A 17,365-nucleotide genomic window follows, 5' to 3' on the forward strand; every position below is an offset into this window, starting at 1 on the left:
CTCTCTCTCTCTCTCTCTGAGTCATTGTAATTCCACTAATGTCTGTTACAATGATCTTCCTTCGTTCCTCTCTCTGAGTCATCGTAATCCTACTAATGCCTGTTACAATTTCTCTCTCTCTCTCTCTCTCTCTCTCTCTCTCTCTCTCTCTCTCTCTCTCTCTCTCTCTCTCTGAGTCATTGTATTCCTACTATTGTCTGTTACAATGATCCTTCTTCGTTCCTCTCTCTCTCTCTCTCTCTCTCTCTCTCTCTCTCTCTCTCTCTCTCTCTCTCTCTCTCTGAGTCATTGTAATCCTACTATTGTCTGTTACAATGATCCTTCTTCGTTCCTCTCTCTCTCTCTCTCTCTCTCTCTCTCTCTCTCTCTCTCTCTCTCTCTCTCTCTCTCTCTCTCTCTCTCTCTCTCTATCTATCTATCTATCTCTCTCTCTCTCGATGATGGGAGCCAAAATAATTTGGCTCCCATCATTGAAATGCTCCATATGCATTGTCAAGGGAGACTGCCAGACGAAGCAATGAATGTTGTGGGAAATCTTCAAGCTTTTGTTAATGAGGCATTTTTCAGTATACATGGTCAATATCAGACTAATAAACTGTCTGAGTGTTTTGCTCGTTGTGTTTTGCTACCTAACTAAATAAATTTATTTTTTAAATGGAAACGGTAACAATGGTCTAACAAAAAGAACAGCGGATTGGTCAGCCTGCCCGCCCCGACACATTCTAGCCTGTTTCCGCTCCGCACGCCCACTTTACTTTACGTGGTTTAATTCTTGGTGCGGCTTGCTTTAGCAAATCTGCCTTCTATGTGCACGCCTCTTAGTAGTTGTAATGCAGCCCAGATGTTAAAATGTTAAAGTCGTGCTCTGAAAAAGAGGGATTGAGTAGTTGTAGGGTGTTTTGATATTGAATGTTAATTGTGTGAAGAAATACGAATTGGAAGTGTTATTGAACAGTTTCGATTTTTTGCATGCAAAGTATCTGAAGAGACGAACCCAATTTCATATAGCTTTTATTACTGTGTGAGGGATGCTCTTGTATATGATACCATGCATAAGTTGTAGATATAATTAAATAATAATCAAGTGGAGATTGCAAAGCTCATCGTGCTCCCTTCAACCCACAAGTGCTTCCTAGAATGTTAGGGACGGAAGATTGTGCAACAGAGAAGCACGACATATGTCAGAAGCTAGCTTTCGTAGAAAGTAAGAGCACTGACTGATAACGATTATTGGTGTATTTGTGAAGATAAGATATGTTAAGACAGGGAACGTTGGCACTACAAGCAAAAAGCATATATATATATATATATATATATATATATATATATATATATATATATATATATATATATATATATATATATATATATATATATATATATATATATATATATATATATATATATATATATATATATATACTCGTATATATATATATATATATATATATATATATATATATATATATATATATATATATATATATATATATATATATATATATATATATATATATATATATATATATATATATATATATATATATATTTTTTTTTTTTTTTTTTTTTTTTTTTTTTTTTTTTTTTTTTCATGTAGGAAGGACACTGGCCAAGGGCAACAAAAAATCCAATAAAAAAAATGCCCACTGAAATGCCAGTCCCATAAAAGGGTCATATAGCAGTAGTCAAAAATTGATGAATAAGTGTCTTGAAACCTCCCTCTTGAAGGAATTCAAGTCATAGGAAGGTAGAAATACAGAAGCAGGCAGGGAGTTCCAGAGTTTACCACAGAAAGGGATGAATGACTGAGAATACTGGTTAACTCTTGCGTTAGAGAGGTGGACAGAATAGGGGTGAGAGAAAGAAGAGTCTTGTGCAGCGAGGCCGCGGAAGTAGGGGAGGCATGCAGTTAGCAAGATCAGAAGAGCAGTTAGCATGAAAATAGCGGTAGAAGACAGCTAGAGATGCAACATTGCGGCGATGAGAGAGAGGCTGAAGACAGTCAGTTAGAGGAGAGGAGTTGATGAGACGAAAAGCCTTTGATTCCACCCTGTCTAGAAGAGCAGAGGTCCGAAGCTAATGTGGAGGATCAAAGTGCAGTTCAGCATGAATCATGACCATATATATATATATATATATATATATATATATATATATATATATATATATATATATATATATATATATATATATATATATATATATATATATATATATATATATATATATATATATTACAGTAACGATAATTACTCCCAGTGAGGTCTAAAGCACTGTTCAGGGGGTGCTGTGAACTTATCATTAAACCAAGCTGTGACTCACGGAACGTTTCCATTTGTGTCTCACAACACAAGGGGGCAGTCACAGCCTGCCCTCTAAAGACAAATCTCTTCCTCCACACAAAACTACAAGCACCTAATAGCACACACACACCCTTCACTCAAAAATTTCAAAATTATCATGGCGACTCCTACACCAGCCTCGGAGTCCCCATATGGGGAGGGGACCATAAATATCCCCAGGTCGGACTGCCTTTCTGTCGACGACCCTAAGTGTCTTGACACTCCCATTAACTTCTGCAACATTCACGGTCTAAGATCTAATTTTCAATCTGTAGAACACCACCTCTCCTCTTCTAAATCTCATCTTCTTTTCCTCACTGAAACTCAGGTGACTGAGGCAACTGACGGTGGCCCCTTTTCTGTTCCCTCCTACTTTCTCTATCCTCATTTTCGATCCAAAGCTGGATGCTGCGTTTATGTGCGCAATGACTTAACCTGCTCTCGTGCCCACGCTCTTGAATTTTCCGAGTTTTCCACCATCTGGCTACGACTACAGAGTCACTCTCAAACTAAATTTATCTGTGCTGTATACCTCTCACCTAACTCCTCTGACAATAAAAAAAATCTCTGACTACTTAACGTCCAAAGTGGAGCACATTCTGACCCTCTTCCCTTTGCAGAGATCTCCATTCTTGGAGACTTCAATGTTTACCACCAACTTTGGCTTTCCTCTCCCTTCACTCACCATCCTGGTGAACTAGCCTATAACTTTGCTATCCTCCATGATCTAGAGCAATTGGTGCAACACCCTACTCGTATTCCTGACCGTCTTGGAGATTCACCCAACATTCTTGACTTTTCCTGACCTCTAATCCTTCTGCTTATGCTGTCACCCTTTCTTTTCCGTTGGGCTCCTCCGATCACAATCTCATATCTATATCTTGTCCTATCGCTCCAATCCCTCTTCAGCGTCCCCCTAAGCGAAGGTGCCTCTGGCGTTTTGCCTCTGCTAGTTGGGGGAACCAGAGGAGGTATTTTGCTGATTTTCCTTGAAATGACTACTGCTTCCGTGTCAGAGACCCATCTTTGTGTGCTGAGCGCATAACAGAGGTGATAGTGTCTGACATGGAGGCGAACATTCCTCACTCTTTTTCTCGTCCTAACCCTTCTAAACCTTGGATAAAACAGCTTGTTCTTGTGCTATACATGATAGAGAGGTGACCCACAAAAGGTACTTAAGCCTTCCATCACCAGAATCTCATGCACTTTATATTTATGCCCGGAACCATGCCAAGTCTATTCTCCAACTAGCCAAAAACTCCTTCATTAACAGAAAGTGTTAAAACCTTTCGAGATCTAACTCCCCTCGTGACTTCTGGCATCTAGCCAGAAATATCTCCAATAACTTTGCTTCTTCTTCTTCCCCTCCTCTATTTCAACCAGATGGCACCACTGCTATCACATCTATTTATAAAGCTGAACTCTTCACTCAAACCTTTGCTAAAAATTCTACCTTGGACGATTCTGAGCTTGTTCCTCTCTCTCCTCCACATTCTGACTACTTCATGCCACCTATTAAAATTCTTCGCAATGATGTTTTCCATGTCCTTGCTGGCCTAAACCCTCGGAAGGCTTATGGAGCTGTTGGGTGTCCCTCCTATTGTCCTCCGAAACTGCCTCCGTGCTTGCACCTTGCCTAGTAAAACTCTTTCAGCTCTGTCTGTCCTACCTTTCCTTCTTGTTGGAAGTTTGCCTACATTCAACCTGTTCCTAAAAAGGGTGACCGTTCTAATCCCTCAAACTGCCGTCCTATTGCTTTAATTTCCTGACTATCTAAAGTTTTTTAACTTATCCTGAACAGGAAGATTCTTAAATATCTCTCACTTCACAACCTTCTATCTGATCGCCGGTATTGGTTCCATCAAGGCCGCTCTGCTGGAGATCTGGTTTTCCTTACTGAGTCTTGGTCATCCTCTTTTAGAGATTTTGGTGAAACTTTTGCTGTTGCCTTGGACATTTCAAAAGCTTTTGATAGAGTCTGGCACAAAGCTTTGATTTCCAAACTACTCTCCTATGGCTTCTATCCTTCTCTCTCTGTAACTTCATCTCAAGTTTCCTTTCTGACCGTTCTATTGCTGCTGTGATAGACGGTCACTGTTCTTCTCCTAAATCTATTAACAGTGGTGTTCCTCAGGGTTCTGTCCTGTTACCCACTCTCTTCTTATTATTCATTAATGATCTTTTAAACAAACTTCTTGTCCTGTCCACTCCTACGCTTATGATATCACCCTGCACTTTTCCACGTCTTTTCATAGACGTCCAGTCCTTCAGGAGATAAACATTTCACGCAGGGAAGCCACAGAACGCTTGACTTCTGATCTTTCTAAAATTTCTGATTGGGGCAGAGCAAACTTGGTATTGTTCAATGCCTCAAAAACTCAATTTCTCCATCTATCAACTCGACACAACCTTGCAGACAACTATCCCCTCTTCTTCAATGACACTTAACTGTCCCCCTCTTCTACACAGAACATCCTCTGTCTGTCCTTTACTTATAATCTGAACTGGAAACTTCACATCTCATCTCTAGTTAAAACAGCTTCTATGAAATTAGGTGTTCTGAGACGTCTCCGCCAGTTTTTCTCACGCCCCCAGCTGCTAACTCTGTACAAGGGCCTTATCCGTCTATGAATGGAGTATGCTTCACACTTCTGGGGGGGGTTCCACTCAGACTGCTCTTCTAGACAGGGTGGAATGAAAATGCTTTTCGTCTCATTAACTCCTCTCCTCTAACTGACTGTCTTCAGCCTCTCTCTCACCGCCGCAATGTTACATCTCTAGCTGTCTTCTACCGCTATTTTCATGCTAACTGCTCTTCTGATCTTGCTAACTGCATGCCTTCCCTTCTCCCGCGGCCTCGCTGCACAAGATTTTCTTCTTTCTCTCACCCCTATTCTGTCCACCTCTCTAACGCAAGAGTTAACCAGTATTCTCAATCATTCATCCCTTTCTCTGGCAAACTTTGGAACTCCCTGCCTGCTTCTGTATTTCCACCTTCCAATGACTTGAATTCCTTCAAGAGGGAAGTTTCAAGACACTTATTCATCAATTTTTGACTACTGCTTTGACCCTTTTATGGCACTGGCATTTCAGTGGGCATTTTTTTTTATTGGATTTTTATTGCCCTTGGCCAGTGTCCTTCCTACATACATGGATACAATTAGCATCCATGGTTAGCTACGGCCAAACCATAAGCAGTCTTGAAAAAGAATATAAGACACTGCTAAGCTATAGAGAAAATACCTTGAAGAAAATAATAAATGCAGAGCTTGCCATCACTTTTAATGAAATATGCCTGAGAGAAAATCTCCTGCCCTTTTTTACCTTTAATATATATATATATATATATATATATATATATATATATATATATATATATATATATATATATATATATATATATATATATATATATATATATATATATATATATATATATATATATATATATATATGAGAGAGAGAATTTATTACTGGTGATTTGCGTGTATTAATCGCAATGCAGCAATTTTGTCCTTCTTGTATGGGAGAAGTATACATTTCTTTTGGATGGCCTTATAAGAACAAATCTTCAGGGTACTACTTTCTTCTGCCCCTATATATATATCCCAAGAGCTTCTGATTTTGTTGGATACTCAACCAAATCTCCATAATGTTCATACATATTATATAATATATATGTATCTGTGTCATTTTCATACTGCACAATATTCATAACTTTACCAATATGATTATTGACCATTATGCCTTGGTCAGCAAAGTTAAGTCGAACACAGAAATTCTTTAAATACAGTGCCCTAAACTGGCAGCATGATCATATCCTTATGAGCAGGTCCATCACTGTGCTGTAGCATTGTATATGGATTCTTTATTTTTTTTTTGTTCTGATTTGGAAGGTTTTTGTTCATAGATTCTATTAATTACTTGACTCGAAACACATTTAGGCATCCTTATAAGCCTTTTTTTTTAATGATATCAGGTAATTCTCGAAAGGAAAAGCAGAGGATCCATCAACATTATTAGTTAGATGACAAAGATTATGAATGTTGTATACTAGGTGTCTTTATCTAAACAAACATTCAAAGTGAGTTATGAAGGCAATCAAATATTTCTTAGCTACTCTTAAGCCTTGTAGATTTAAGTCTTCTGCAAGCATATGATACTAACACTTAGTAAAAAAAAAACTAAGTTTTTGTATATATTTTCATGAATGTTGTTAACTAGGCAGACTGGCCTGGTATACAAAAGAAAGGTTCTAAATTATGTATCTGTACTCGTCTAATTCAATCAGTGATCTTGGTTTCCTGCTAAATTCACTCAGCATATATTTTGAAATGTCATTTTGGTTTTCATGAAATGTTTTCTTTACTTTGTGAACTAATTCTAGTTGGAAGTGACCCCTTCAACCAGAGATGGAATAATTTCCTCATAACTCTCAAGAATACAAGATGCACAGGGTCTCACACAAACTGAGATACAAGATCAACATCAAGACTGAGCAGAGGACTTGTTCCCTTGTGGTGATCACTGCCTTCCATCAACATAAATTTGAGTCTGTTCTCAAGGGTGCATTCAGTTCAGGAAACGTCATTGTGGCATCATGATTTCACTGTTGTTGGCACCTCTCACAACTGTTGTAGCCAGAATGACATTTAATACACTTCAGATACTGACGGACAGGTGCATCACAGTATTTGGCACCTTTAAATTCATAGCCACTCCTCAGTACAGACATTTCATTAAAAAAATCTTTTAAATATTCCTTTACATTACCTGGTTTGGAATTCCCTAAAGATATGCCTATTGGAAAAGGCTCTGAATAAGTGACTTCATTATCAGCACAAAATTGTACTAAAAGAGGCCAGAACTGCTTTCCTGAACTTTTCAACAATGGAATACCACCGCAGTTTATTCTGAGGTAGTTTTTTTTTTTTTTTCCAAATAAAAATTCTTTTTAAGAAATGCTACTCCAAAATGATATGTACCTCCGGAAATTTTTTTTTATTAGCTCTGAAAGATTGTAAGGGGTTTTACACAACCTACGAGGATCTAATGGTAAATGTGGATCATAATGTGTTCTTAAGATTGTTAAAAGGTCTCTCAGAGCTGAATGATGAATTTGATGTTTCATTGCCCAGTCTCTAATTTGTACTTGAGAACTCGTAATTGTATTTTGCATTGTACCTGAAGGCACAATATCACAGTCAACTTCATTTTCTGAATATTCACTACTTGAAAGCTCACTAGTGATTTCACTAACCCAGATTCATCCCACTCGTTACTAATATCCGGATCAGATTCTCTACGTATTCCAGTGAGTGTTCCTGAGCTGGAGCTCGTATGCACATAACTGTGTGAAGGCTCAACCTCTCCACCACAAAACCTGCTAGTGCTGGCACCACCTTTATCAAGATACGATTCATATTTTTGCTTCTGCCTTCGCTGGCAACTCCACTTAGAAGACATTTTTGGATTACCTCTGAATTCCCTTACTTCTGAGCAGTGATCACAGCATCGCATCATCTCTCTCCTAAATATTATGTAAAGGGGTACACAGCGCTTTACCTAAATTACAAGTACTTACAAATCACTCAGAAAAGCAAGCGATAACCAGGGTTTACGGACTCGAGGTTTGGCGTTAAGTGGTTATATCGATCCCGAATGTAAACGTATATCGGTCCCGAATGTAAACAAACATGTTATGTTCCAATAATATTTAATTTGCTTATAATTATTTTTATCATATTTTCCCATTTCTTTCCAAATATCTTGTAATGTTCTACATAATGTTTATTTATTTAGATTCATGTGTAGATAATTTTATTATTTAATAAAGAAAAGAAATTATTTCTATATGCATTTTTTTTTCTTTTTTAGTAGACGTTAAGTTCTGGAAGATGTAATTCAATTTTAATCATGCAAATGAAAGGGAAATTAAGAAACTAAAAACGAACAGTAAAAAAAAAATCCTTTCCCACATAATTGTAACCACAGAGTTCAAAGGTGGACGGCATGGTGCCGCCAGGCCGCCATATAACCGTCATATTTGTTCGCTATTTTAATTAAGTAGCAGTTACAGTGATACTAATTGGAATCAATTTTATTTTAATTAGATAGCAGTTATAGTGATACTAACTGGAATCTATTTTCCTTGTTTATATGAGACTTAAAACAACTTTTTATATCTGTGCAATTTACGCGCTCATGTCTCATCTAGTTTTCTCAACTGGTAATTAATGTGGAATCCATATCAATATTACCAAATCGGGCCAAAATAAAATTTTCATTCGTTTTCCGATGTTGAAAAAAAAAAATGTTACTTTCTACGTCAGCCCACAACCACTTTTACATGGATGGACCGATGTTAGAAAATCATTGAGATTATAAATCGGCCCGACTAGTAGTTGCCGCTTTCCCTCTCTACCAGCATTTGCCGTTATCTGCCCACCGTTTCGATCTTTATTGGGTTTGCTGATAACCGAGCGTCACTTGAATAAAGCAGTCAATACTGGGCACACCTAGCCCTCGTTACTTGCTTCTGAGTCACTTGTGCAAAGGTGAGTTCTTCATTCTGTGAGATTCAAAAGATATCTAAGCCTCATATTTATTACTCTACATTGTCTAAACGTACAGGCCTGGAACCCAGACCAATGTGGCACCGTGTATGTTAACCACAGAAAAGCCTTGTGATCTGTTGGAGCTCTTGTAGTGTGCTCTGTGACGCAGGCCGAGCACACTGTGACTAGGTAAGCCAACATCATAGACCAGTTGACTCACAGAAAAAAGTATATCCGCGCTATATGGTGAATAGTGAATATAAGGAAATAATGAATTCATATTTTGTGTGTAAGAATTTCATAGAAAGTACTGAAGAGTGAGGGAGAATGCGAAAATGGTGGTGACAGAGATAAGGACTGTGAAAAAAGCAGCTTTGAGGAGATAAACACGAGTTAAAGTGAAAGAAAGAATTTTTATGAAAGATCAGAATTACAGCGAAGGAAAACAACAGTTATGGGGAGAAACAAGAGTTATAGTAACAGAATAAACACTTATGATTTGAAAGAGTTGCATAAAAGGAAGCAAAAATTATGGAGAAAACAGGATTTACAGGTAATGAAGCAACCCTTGTCGAGAAAAGCAGAAGTTACTGTGAAGGGATCAAGACTTATTGCGAAAATGAGGCAATGGTTATAGTGAAGAAAATATACAATTATGAAAAAAAAATGGAATGAAGCAAGAATTAGTGAGAGGACCAACAATTATGGAGACCAGTAATGAGAAAAGAACATTATTGACGAAAAGAAGTGATATTGGATGAAGGTAGACAGACATTGCATTGTAAAATAAAATATCACCACCAGGCTACTCCTATACATTTCAATACACATTACACGTTAGTAACATAAAGATATGATAGAGTACTTTGTGGGGCATTCCTTGACTACCAGACACACACACACACACACACACACACACACACACACACACACACACACACACACACACACACATTATTATTATTATTATTATTATTATTATTATTATTATTTTTATTATTATTATTATTATTATTATGATTATTATTATTATTACTATTACTATTATTATTATTGTTATTATTATTATTATTATTATTATTATTATTATTATTGTTATTATTATTATTATTATTATTACTTTTTTTTGCAATTGTTATAGTTCGTAACTTCTATCATTACTACTACTTATATTTTCCTTCATCTACAACGATTCCAAACATACAGGACATAAATTATCTTGATGAAAATAAAAAAATTCTGGATCTGAATACATCTATCCTGATGATATTTCACCCTCCACAAACAACAGTTACCATATTAATTATGAATATACGGACAGTCCCTACAACATTGCAATCTTTTGTTGACACTGTACTTTGTAATTTGAACGCGACGTCTAACATTCTTGGTTTTACAGAAACCAGATTAAGCTCTCATCTAACTACTGTTTACTAGCTACCAGGCTGGCAAACAGTGGTTAACTATCTGCAGGAATACATATGGTGGTGGTGTTTAAGACTGTGATCATTCTGTACCTCTTTCTGAATTTTCAGCAGTAGATATTTATGTTGAATCTCTTGGTGTTCAAGTAACAAATATCAAGAGGAAATCTTTATTTGTATGTGTTTATAGTCCCCCTAGTAACAATTTTGATAGCTTTATGAATATTCTCATTAAATTACTCTCATTGGCGTGTGATAGTATTTTTATTTTTGATGACTTTAATATAGGCTGTTAAAATGTGACGATAATAAGGTTAGTGAATTTTGTAATTTGAGTTATGCCTTTTCATTATCTCCGCTGACCACTAAGCCCACAAGAGTCACTGAAACAACGGCCACAATTAATGATCACATATGGACACCCAGGTTGATGAAAATGTTGGTAATTATATAACTGACCCTGATATTACAGATCACTATCCAATTCAAACATGTAGCAGTGACTTCCTCCACACCATACATTAACAAGAAGTGTTGCTGCTCCAGACAGTTTCAGCTTTGATTTGAACAAAATTAATTGGAATAATGTTCTCCAATGTACTGGGCACATCCTTCAGTTTTTTTTTTTTTTTTCTTAAGTTTAACGCACTTAAAAAAAAAAAAAAAAGATAAATTCCACAAGTGAGATCTCTTTAAGAACTACAAAAGTAACGAGTCCTTATATTACTCCTGCCCCAAAAATTATTATTAAAGGAAAAAAAAAAACAGATTAGCAAGATTAGCAAAAGAATGGCCTTTAACATAAAAAAAGTACAAACAATATAAAAACAATTAAACTAAAATATTAAGATCTGCAAAAAAACGAATACCACAAAAATAAACTTAAAGATATTCAAGGCAACCCCAGATTCCACGGGAAAACGATCAGTTTCATTTTGGTGAGAGCACAAAAAATCACTGTTCCATAATAATATATCCCCCTTGCGCCAAGCCCTACACTGCTTTTTTTTTTTTATGTAGGAAGAACACTGGCCAAGGGCAACAAAAATCCAATAAAAAAAATGCCCACTGAAATGCCAGTCCCATAAAAGGGTCAAAGCAGTGGTCAAAAATTGATGAATAAGTGTCTTGAAACCTACCTTTTGAAGGAATTCAAGTCATAGGAAGGTGGAAATACAGAAGCAGGCAGGGAGTTCCAGAGTTTACCAGAGAAAGAGATGAATGATTGAGAATACTGGTTAACTCTTGCGTTAGAGAGGTGGACAGAATAGGGGTGAGAGAAAGAAGAAAGTCTTGTGCAGCAAGGCCGCGGGAGGAGGGGAGGCATGCAGTTAGCAAGATCAGAAGAGCAGTTAGCATGAAAATAGCGGTAGAAGACAGCTAGATATGCAACATTGCAGCGGTGAGAGAGAGACTGAAGACAGTCAGTTAGAGGAGAGGAGTTGATGAGACGAAAAGCTTTTGATTCCACCCTGTCCATACATGGAGTATGTATGGCCCTTGTACAGAGTTAGCAGCTAGGGGGGGTAAGAAAAACTGGCGGAGACGTCTCAGAACACCTAACTTCATAGAAGCTGTTTTAGCTAGGGATGAGATGTGAAGTTTCCAGTTCAGATTATAAGTAAAGGACAATGATCATTTCATCAACGCAGGTAACGTAGATAATGACGTACAAGAAAATAATTATAAAAGATATCTGAATTCATCTCCCTCTTTTTCTATGTACTTGAGACCTACTAACAACACTAAAATAACATATTTTAAAGGCTATAAAATCTGATTCTCCAGGGTTTGACGAAATATCTCCCAGAAAATTAAAACACTCTTCAGAGTCACCAGCCAGCCCCCTGACGTACAAAATTAACATCTCATTAAAGCAAGGAGTATTTCCTGATCATAAAAAAAAAAAAAAGTGAAGTCTTACTCGTATTTGAATTTGGTAATAGATGTAACATATATAACTACAGGCCAATCTCAGTCCTTCCAGGATTTAAAGTATATGAAAAAGTAATTGTTGTGCGCCTACTTGACTGTATCGAACAAAATAATATATCTAAATACCAACACGGATTTTGGAACAATTATTCCACTGAGACTGCCATACTGCATTTTGTTAACAACATATATAAATTGTTAGAAGAAAAATGTTTGTTGCTGCAGTTTGCATTGATTTGTTTAAAGCACGTGATTCTTTACATCATAATATCTTATTATGTTGGCATGTTGGGGTGATACCGCTACAGCTTTTTCACAGTTACCTTTCTAATAGATCCCAATCGGTTTTTTTTTTCTTTTTTGTAATAATGTCTCTTCACAATTCATTCTTATCTTCAGAGGCGTACCCCAAGGATCATTTATAGGTCCTATTATTTCTCTTTTATATACTCGTATCAATGACATAATCGTTGCTAGCTCTAAAATTTATTTTATACTGCATGTTGATGACACTAATCTTTTACCTGCTGAGAAAGTCTTAAATTCCTTACATTCGAAGATAATCACAGAGCCCAAATCAATATTTCAATGGATAAAATCTAGGAAATTAAGACAATGTTTCAAAGACCACTTTAATATATATATATATATATATATATATATATATATATATATATATATATATATATATATATATATATATATATATATATATATATATATATATATATATTTTTTTTTTTTTTTACATCTTTGAAAATAACTTTCCGCCATTATTGTTAGAAGAGGAGACACTAAATCATAATTTAGATTCAAAATTACAAACAGATGATGTATGTATGAAGGTCTCTAAAATTTGTGGTATAAAGTATAATAAAATACTCCATAGTCTTAGTAAAGAAGCACTAATTAGCATCTACCACTCCTTATGTTATCCTCATTTGAATTACTGTGCAGCCATTTGGGCAACACTTGGGCATCTTTCCTAAACAGATTAACGGTAGCACAGTAGCATAAGTATTTTTTATTATTTCTAACTTAACTAATTATTTAGAAAATGAACAGGCCAAATTTGTTTACAAATTTCGCCACACAAGGAGCAATAACGTTGATCTAATTTGCCCACATTTTCGAATAAATTTATAAAACATGTACCTAAGTATATGTTACTCAGTTACATGGAGCTGATAGCTTGATCTCTGTAATTAACATCTGTCGGTCAGGGAGCCGCGGCTCGACTGCCAGTTTGCTATATATTTTATTTCATACTTTTCAATATATATATATATATATATATATATATATATATATATATATATATATATATATATATATATATATATATATATATATATATATATATATATATATATATATATATATCATATAAAATATTACTTACTTATTTACAAACTTACTTACTTACACACACACACACACACACACACACACACACACACACACACACACACACACACACACACACACACACACACACACACACACACACACCGTGCTGCCATAAGAATGTAAGGAAAGGGAAGCTGCAAAAAGCCGTCAGGTGTACACGTGGCAGGACCTGTATTTTCATTACCATCCTTATCCGTAAACTGATCTTATCTGCTTTTACACCTCCAAAGAGATTCACTTAATGACCTAATTAGTGTACTTTATTCATCTACCACACTGTTTGGGACCTGTCCTTCTTATGTCTTTTTTTTTTTATATCAAACTGTTTCAAGATTGCCGCATCATTTCTTGTTCTTTCTTGATTACTGACTGATGATTTTGCTTATGTCACTTTTGATATATCTCTATACCACTTCAAGATCTCTATCAGTTTTCTTCTTAACATAAGTCTCTCTGAAGAACGTAGATTTAAAAACTTCATTGTTCCTTCGTATCCCTTCATTCCTTCTCCTTTGTATCGATTCCAATATATCTATATCCTTTCTGTAGAGACTGGAGCTAATTACAACTCTTGAAACTTTTTCGTTCTGTAATCTTACCAGATCGTCGCTTTTTATTGTGTGAATATTGTGTGGGTTTCTGCTACCTATACACTAAGTATTTTACATTTACTAATACTAAATTGCATTTGCCACATATCTTTCAATTCGTTCATTGTCTGTAAGTCAGTCTGCAAGGCGATGGCATTCGTATCCGACCTGACTAATCAACCTATTTCCGTGTCGTCCGCAAATATACTAACATTGTGACTAATCGCGGTATTTAGACAGTTAATGCATATTAATATTTATATTACTGAAACTGATCGCTTTACCAGTACATTAATCACTTGACCGAACTCGGATTTAGAACCATTAATTATGGCTCTGTCTCAGCATATAACCTTATCCAGCCTAAAATGTTTCCAACTATCCCATATGTCCTAATCTTGTTGACGAGTCTTTGGTGGGATACCTTGTCGAGAACCTTACTAAAGTCAGTGAACACCAATGTCAGCTGTTGAGCTGGAACACTTGTCCCGACCTTACCAAAAATATCATACCAACTTGTCCATGAGTGAGAAGTAGAAACTCCAGCAAATTAAGGATATATTAGATGTAACCACAGCTCATATATTGCGCAGTGGATGAAAAGCCTGAGGTGGTGACTAGTAGTGCAAGTGTGTGGTGTTGGTAATCTTATCGTTGGGTGCTAATCATCATATCTCCGAGTCGTATTCCGTTTTGGTTCCATAAAGACATTAGTTCAACCGATGCTCACCACGTAATTCGGTCGAGTCATTTCACCGGAGCACTTCGTCCCACCCTGATAGTGAGTGACCTTTGCAGTGCTCCTTCTGCTTCCTGTTGGTATTTTTTTTTTTTTTTTGTCCTTTTGGATGTGCTATCACCATACAGAGCTGTGCCTTATCTGTGTTACGTGCCGTTCACCCCTACCCAGGAAGCACTTACTGAGCAACACGGAAAGTCACCCGTCTCGTCACCTGGGCTCCTATCGGCTGCGTCTCCCCGAGGATTGCAAGTGCACTGGCCTGCCACGCGTGAGCCAGCCAATGCACCGTAGCTCTAGTATGTCCCAGGCCTCATTGCTCTCTTGCTTCCGTGTCTATTGTCACCACACACGCACTCGAACATATTTTAAGGATATTTAGTGATTTTTTTTTTTTTCAGGAGAGAACAAGGTTAACAAAAACTGTAAAAACAAATTTAAAAAAAAAGCCCACTGAGGTGCCGGTTCCTGTACAGAATCGAAAGCGTTACTCAAAAATGCAGGATAAGTGTCTTGAAACCTCCTTCTTGAAAGAGTTCAAGTCTTAGGAAGGTGGAAATACAAAAGCAGGCAGAGAGTTCCAGAGTTTATCAGAGAAAGGGATAACTGAATGAGAATATTAGTTAAACCTTGCATTAAAAAGGTAGACAGAATAGAGGTGAGAGAAAGTCCTATGCAGCGAGGCCGCGGGAGGAGGGGAGGCAGGCAGTCAACATGATCAGAAGGGTAATTTTGGCATGAAAATAGCGGTAGAAGATAGCAAGAGATGCAACATTGCGGCGATGAGGAAGAGGCTAAAGATAGTCAGTTAGAGGAGAGGAGTTGATAAGACAAAAAACTTTGTGTGTACTTGAAAGCGTTTCAGAGACAGCGATGCATCTTTTTTTTTCTCAACCAAGGTAGAACAAGAAATAACGGATTCAAGCTTGAAAAATTTAGGTTTTAGGAAGGAGATAGGAAAAAAATTGGTTCTCAAATAGAGTGGTAGATGAGTGGAACGGACTCAGTAATCATGTTGTTAGTGCTAGGACATTAGAGAGCTTTAAGAGAAGATTAGACAGGTTTATGGATGGGGATAATAGATGGAAATAGGTATATTTCATACAGGGACTGCCACATGTAAGCCTGGTCGCTTCCTGCAGCTTCCCTTATTTCTCATATTCTTATGTTCTTATGTTCAAACACCTTTCAGTCAAACAGTATTTTGCCAGTGTGTTCCACACCCTATAGTAGTTCTACTCTCTCTCTCTCTCTCTCTCTCTCTCTCTCTCTCTCTCTCTCTCTCTCTCTCTCTCTCTCTCTCTCTCTCTCTCTCTCTCTCTCTCTCTCTCTCTCTCTCTCTCTCTCTCTCTCTCTCTCTCTCTCTCTCTCTCTCTCTCTCTCTCTCTCTCTCTCTTTCTCTCTCTCTTTGTGTGTGTGTGTGTGTGTGTGTGTGTGTGTGTGTGAACGGAAGAACAGTCCTGTGGATTGCTATATAGTAAGCGACTGATTGAAAATGAAAATGGAATTATGGGAGAGAGTGAGAGAGTGAGAAAGGGTGAAGCGAGAATGACAAAGGATGTGTAAGGGAGGAGCGAGCGAGGTATCACTCCTTTGTCCCTTATCTCTGATAAATAAAGGAAGGGAGATGACAAGGAGGGATGTTTTAGACAACAAAAGAGGAAGAGAGAGGAAAGGAAAAGGGGGATGAATGGACATAAAACGGGAAAATAGAGTACACAGGCACTGAAATAAAGAAAGCGTCAAGGAAGAGAATCGGAGGACGGGAGAATGTAAAAAGAATAAATATAAGCAGCAAGGATGAGGAATGAAGAATTAGAGGAAGCATTCTTTTTTTACTGTCTCCAACTTTTTTTTATTTTCTTCCATCCGTTCTCTTCGCATCTCCATTCCCCTGTATTCTCCTACCCCTTTTTTTTCTTTTTTATGTAGGATGTTCAGTGTAGAAGAGGGGGACAGTTGAGTGTCAATGAAGAAGAGGGGATAGTTGTCTGGAAAGTTGTGTCGAGTTGATAGATGGAGGAATTGAGTTTTTGAGGCAATGAACAATACCAAGTTTGCTCTTTCCCAATCAGAAATCATAGAGGGATCAGAAGTCAGGCGTTCTGTGGCTTCCCTGCGTGAAATGTTTACTTCCTGAAGGGTTGCACGTCTATGAAAAGGCGTGGAAAAGTGCAGGGTGGTATTATCAGAGTAGGAGTGGATAGGACAAAATGTTTGGTTTAGAAGATCATTGAGGAATAATAGGAAGAGAGTGGGTGACAGGACAGAGCTCTAAGGAACACCACTGTTAGTAGATTTAGGAGAAGAAGAGTGACCGTCTACCACAGCAGCAATAGAACGGTCAGAAAGGTAACTTGGGATGAAG

General features: G+C 37.0%; 1 protein-coding gene across 13 annotated transcripts in view; it reads left to right on the top strand.

The window, feature by feature from the left end:
* Positions 1 to 17,365, top strand: part of LOC135096507 (uncharacterized) — an 89,619-nt gene that overhangs the window by 37,184 nt on the left and 35,070 nt on the right. For 2 of the 13 annotated variants that reach the window (XM_063998029.1, XM_063998035.1), the window contains exon 1: positions 8,748 to 8,899. The exons of 3 other annotated variants lie outside the window; for them this stretch is intronic. Coding sequence is in view for 2 of the 10 variants with exons in the window: in XM_063998028.1 (XP_063854098.1) it covers positions 15,281 to 15,296 (16 nt within the window). In the remaining 8 variants the exon portion in view is untranslated. Of the gene's footprint in view, positions 1 to 8,747; positions 8,900 to 8,997; positions 9,663 to 14,889; positions 15,040 to 15,168; positions 15,297 to 17,365 lie in introns of those variants that run through there. 8 more of the 13 variants (XM_063998028.1, XM_063998027.1, XM_063998037.1 and 5 more) reach the window with 8 other exon arrangements.

Source organism: Scylla paramamosain, unplaced genomic scaffold (assembly GCF_035594125.1).
Source record: "Scylla paramamosain isolate STU-SP2022 unplaced genomic scaffold, ASM3559412v1 Contig4, whole genome shotgun sequence".
In the NCBI taxonomy this organism is placed as follows: Eukaryota; Metazoa; Arthropoda; class Malacostraca; order Decapoda; family Portunidae; genus Scylla; species Scylla paramamosain.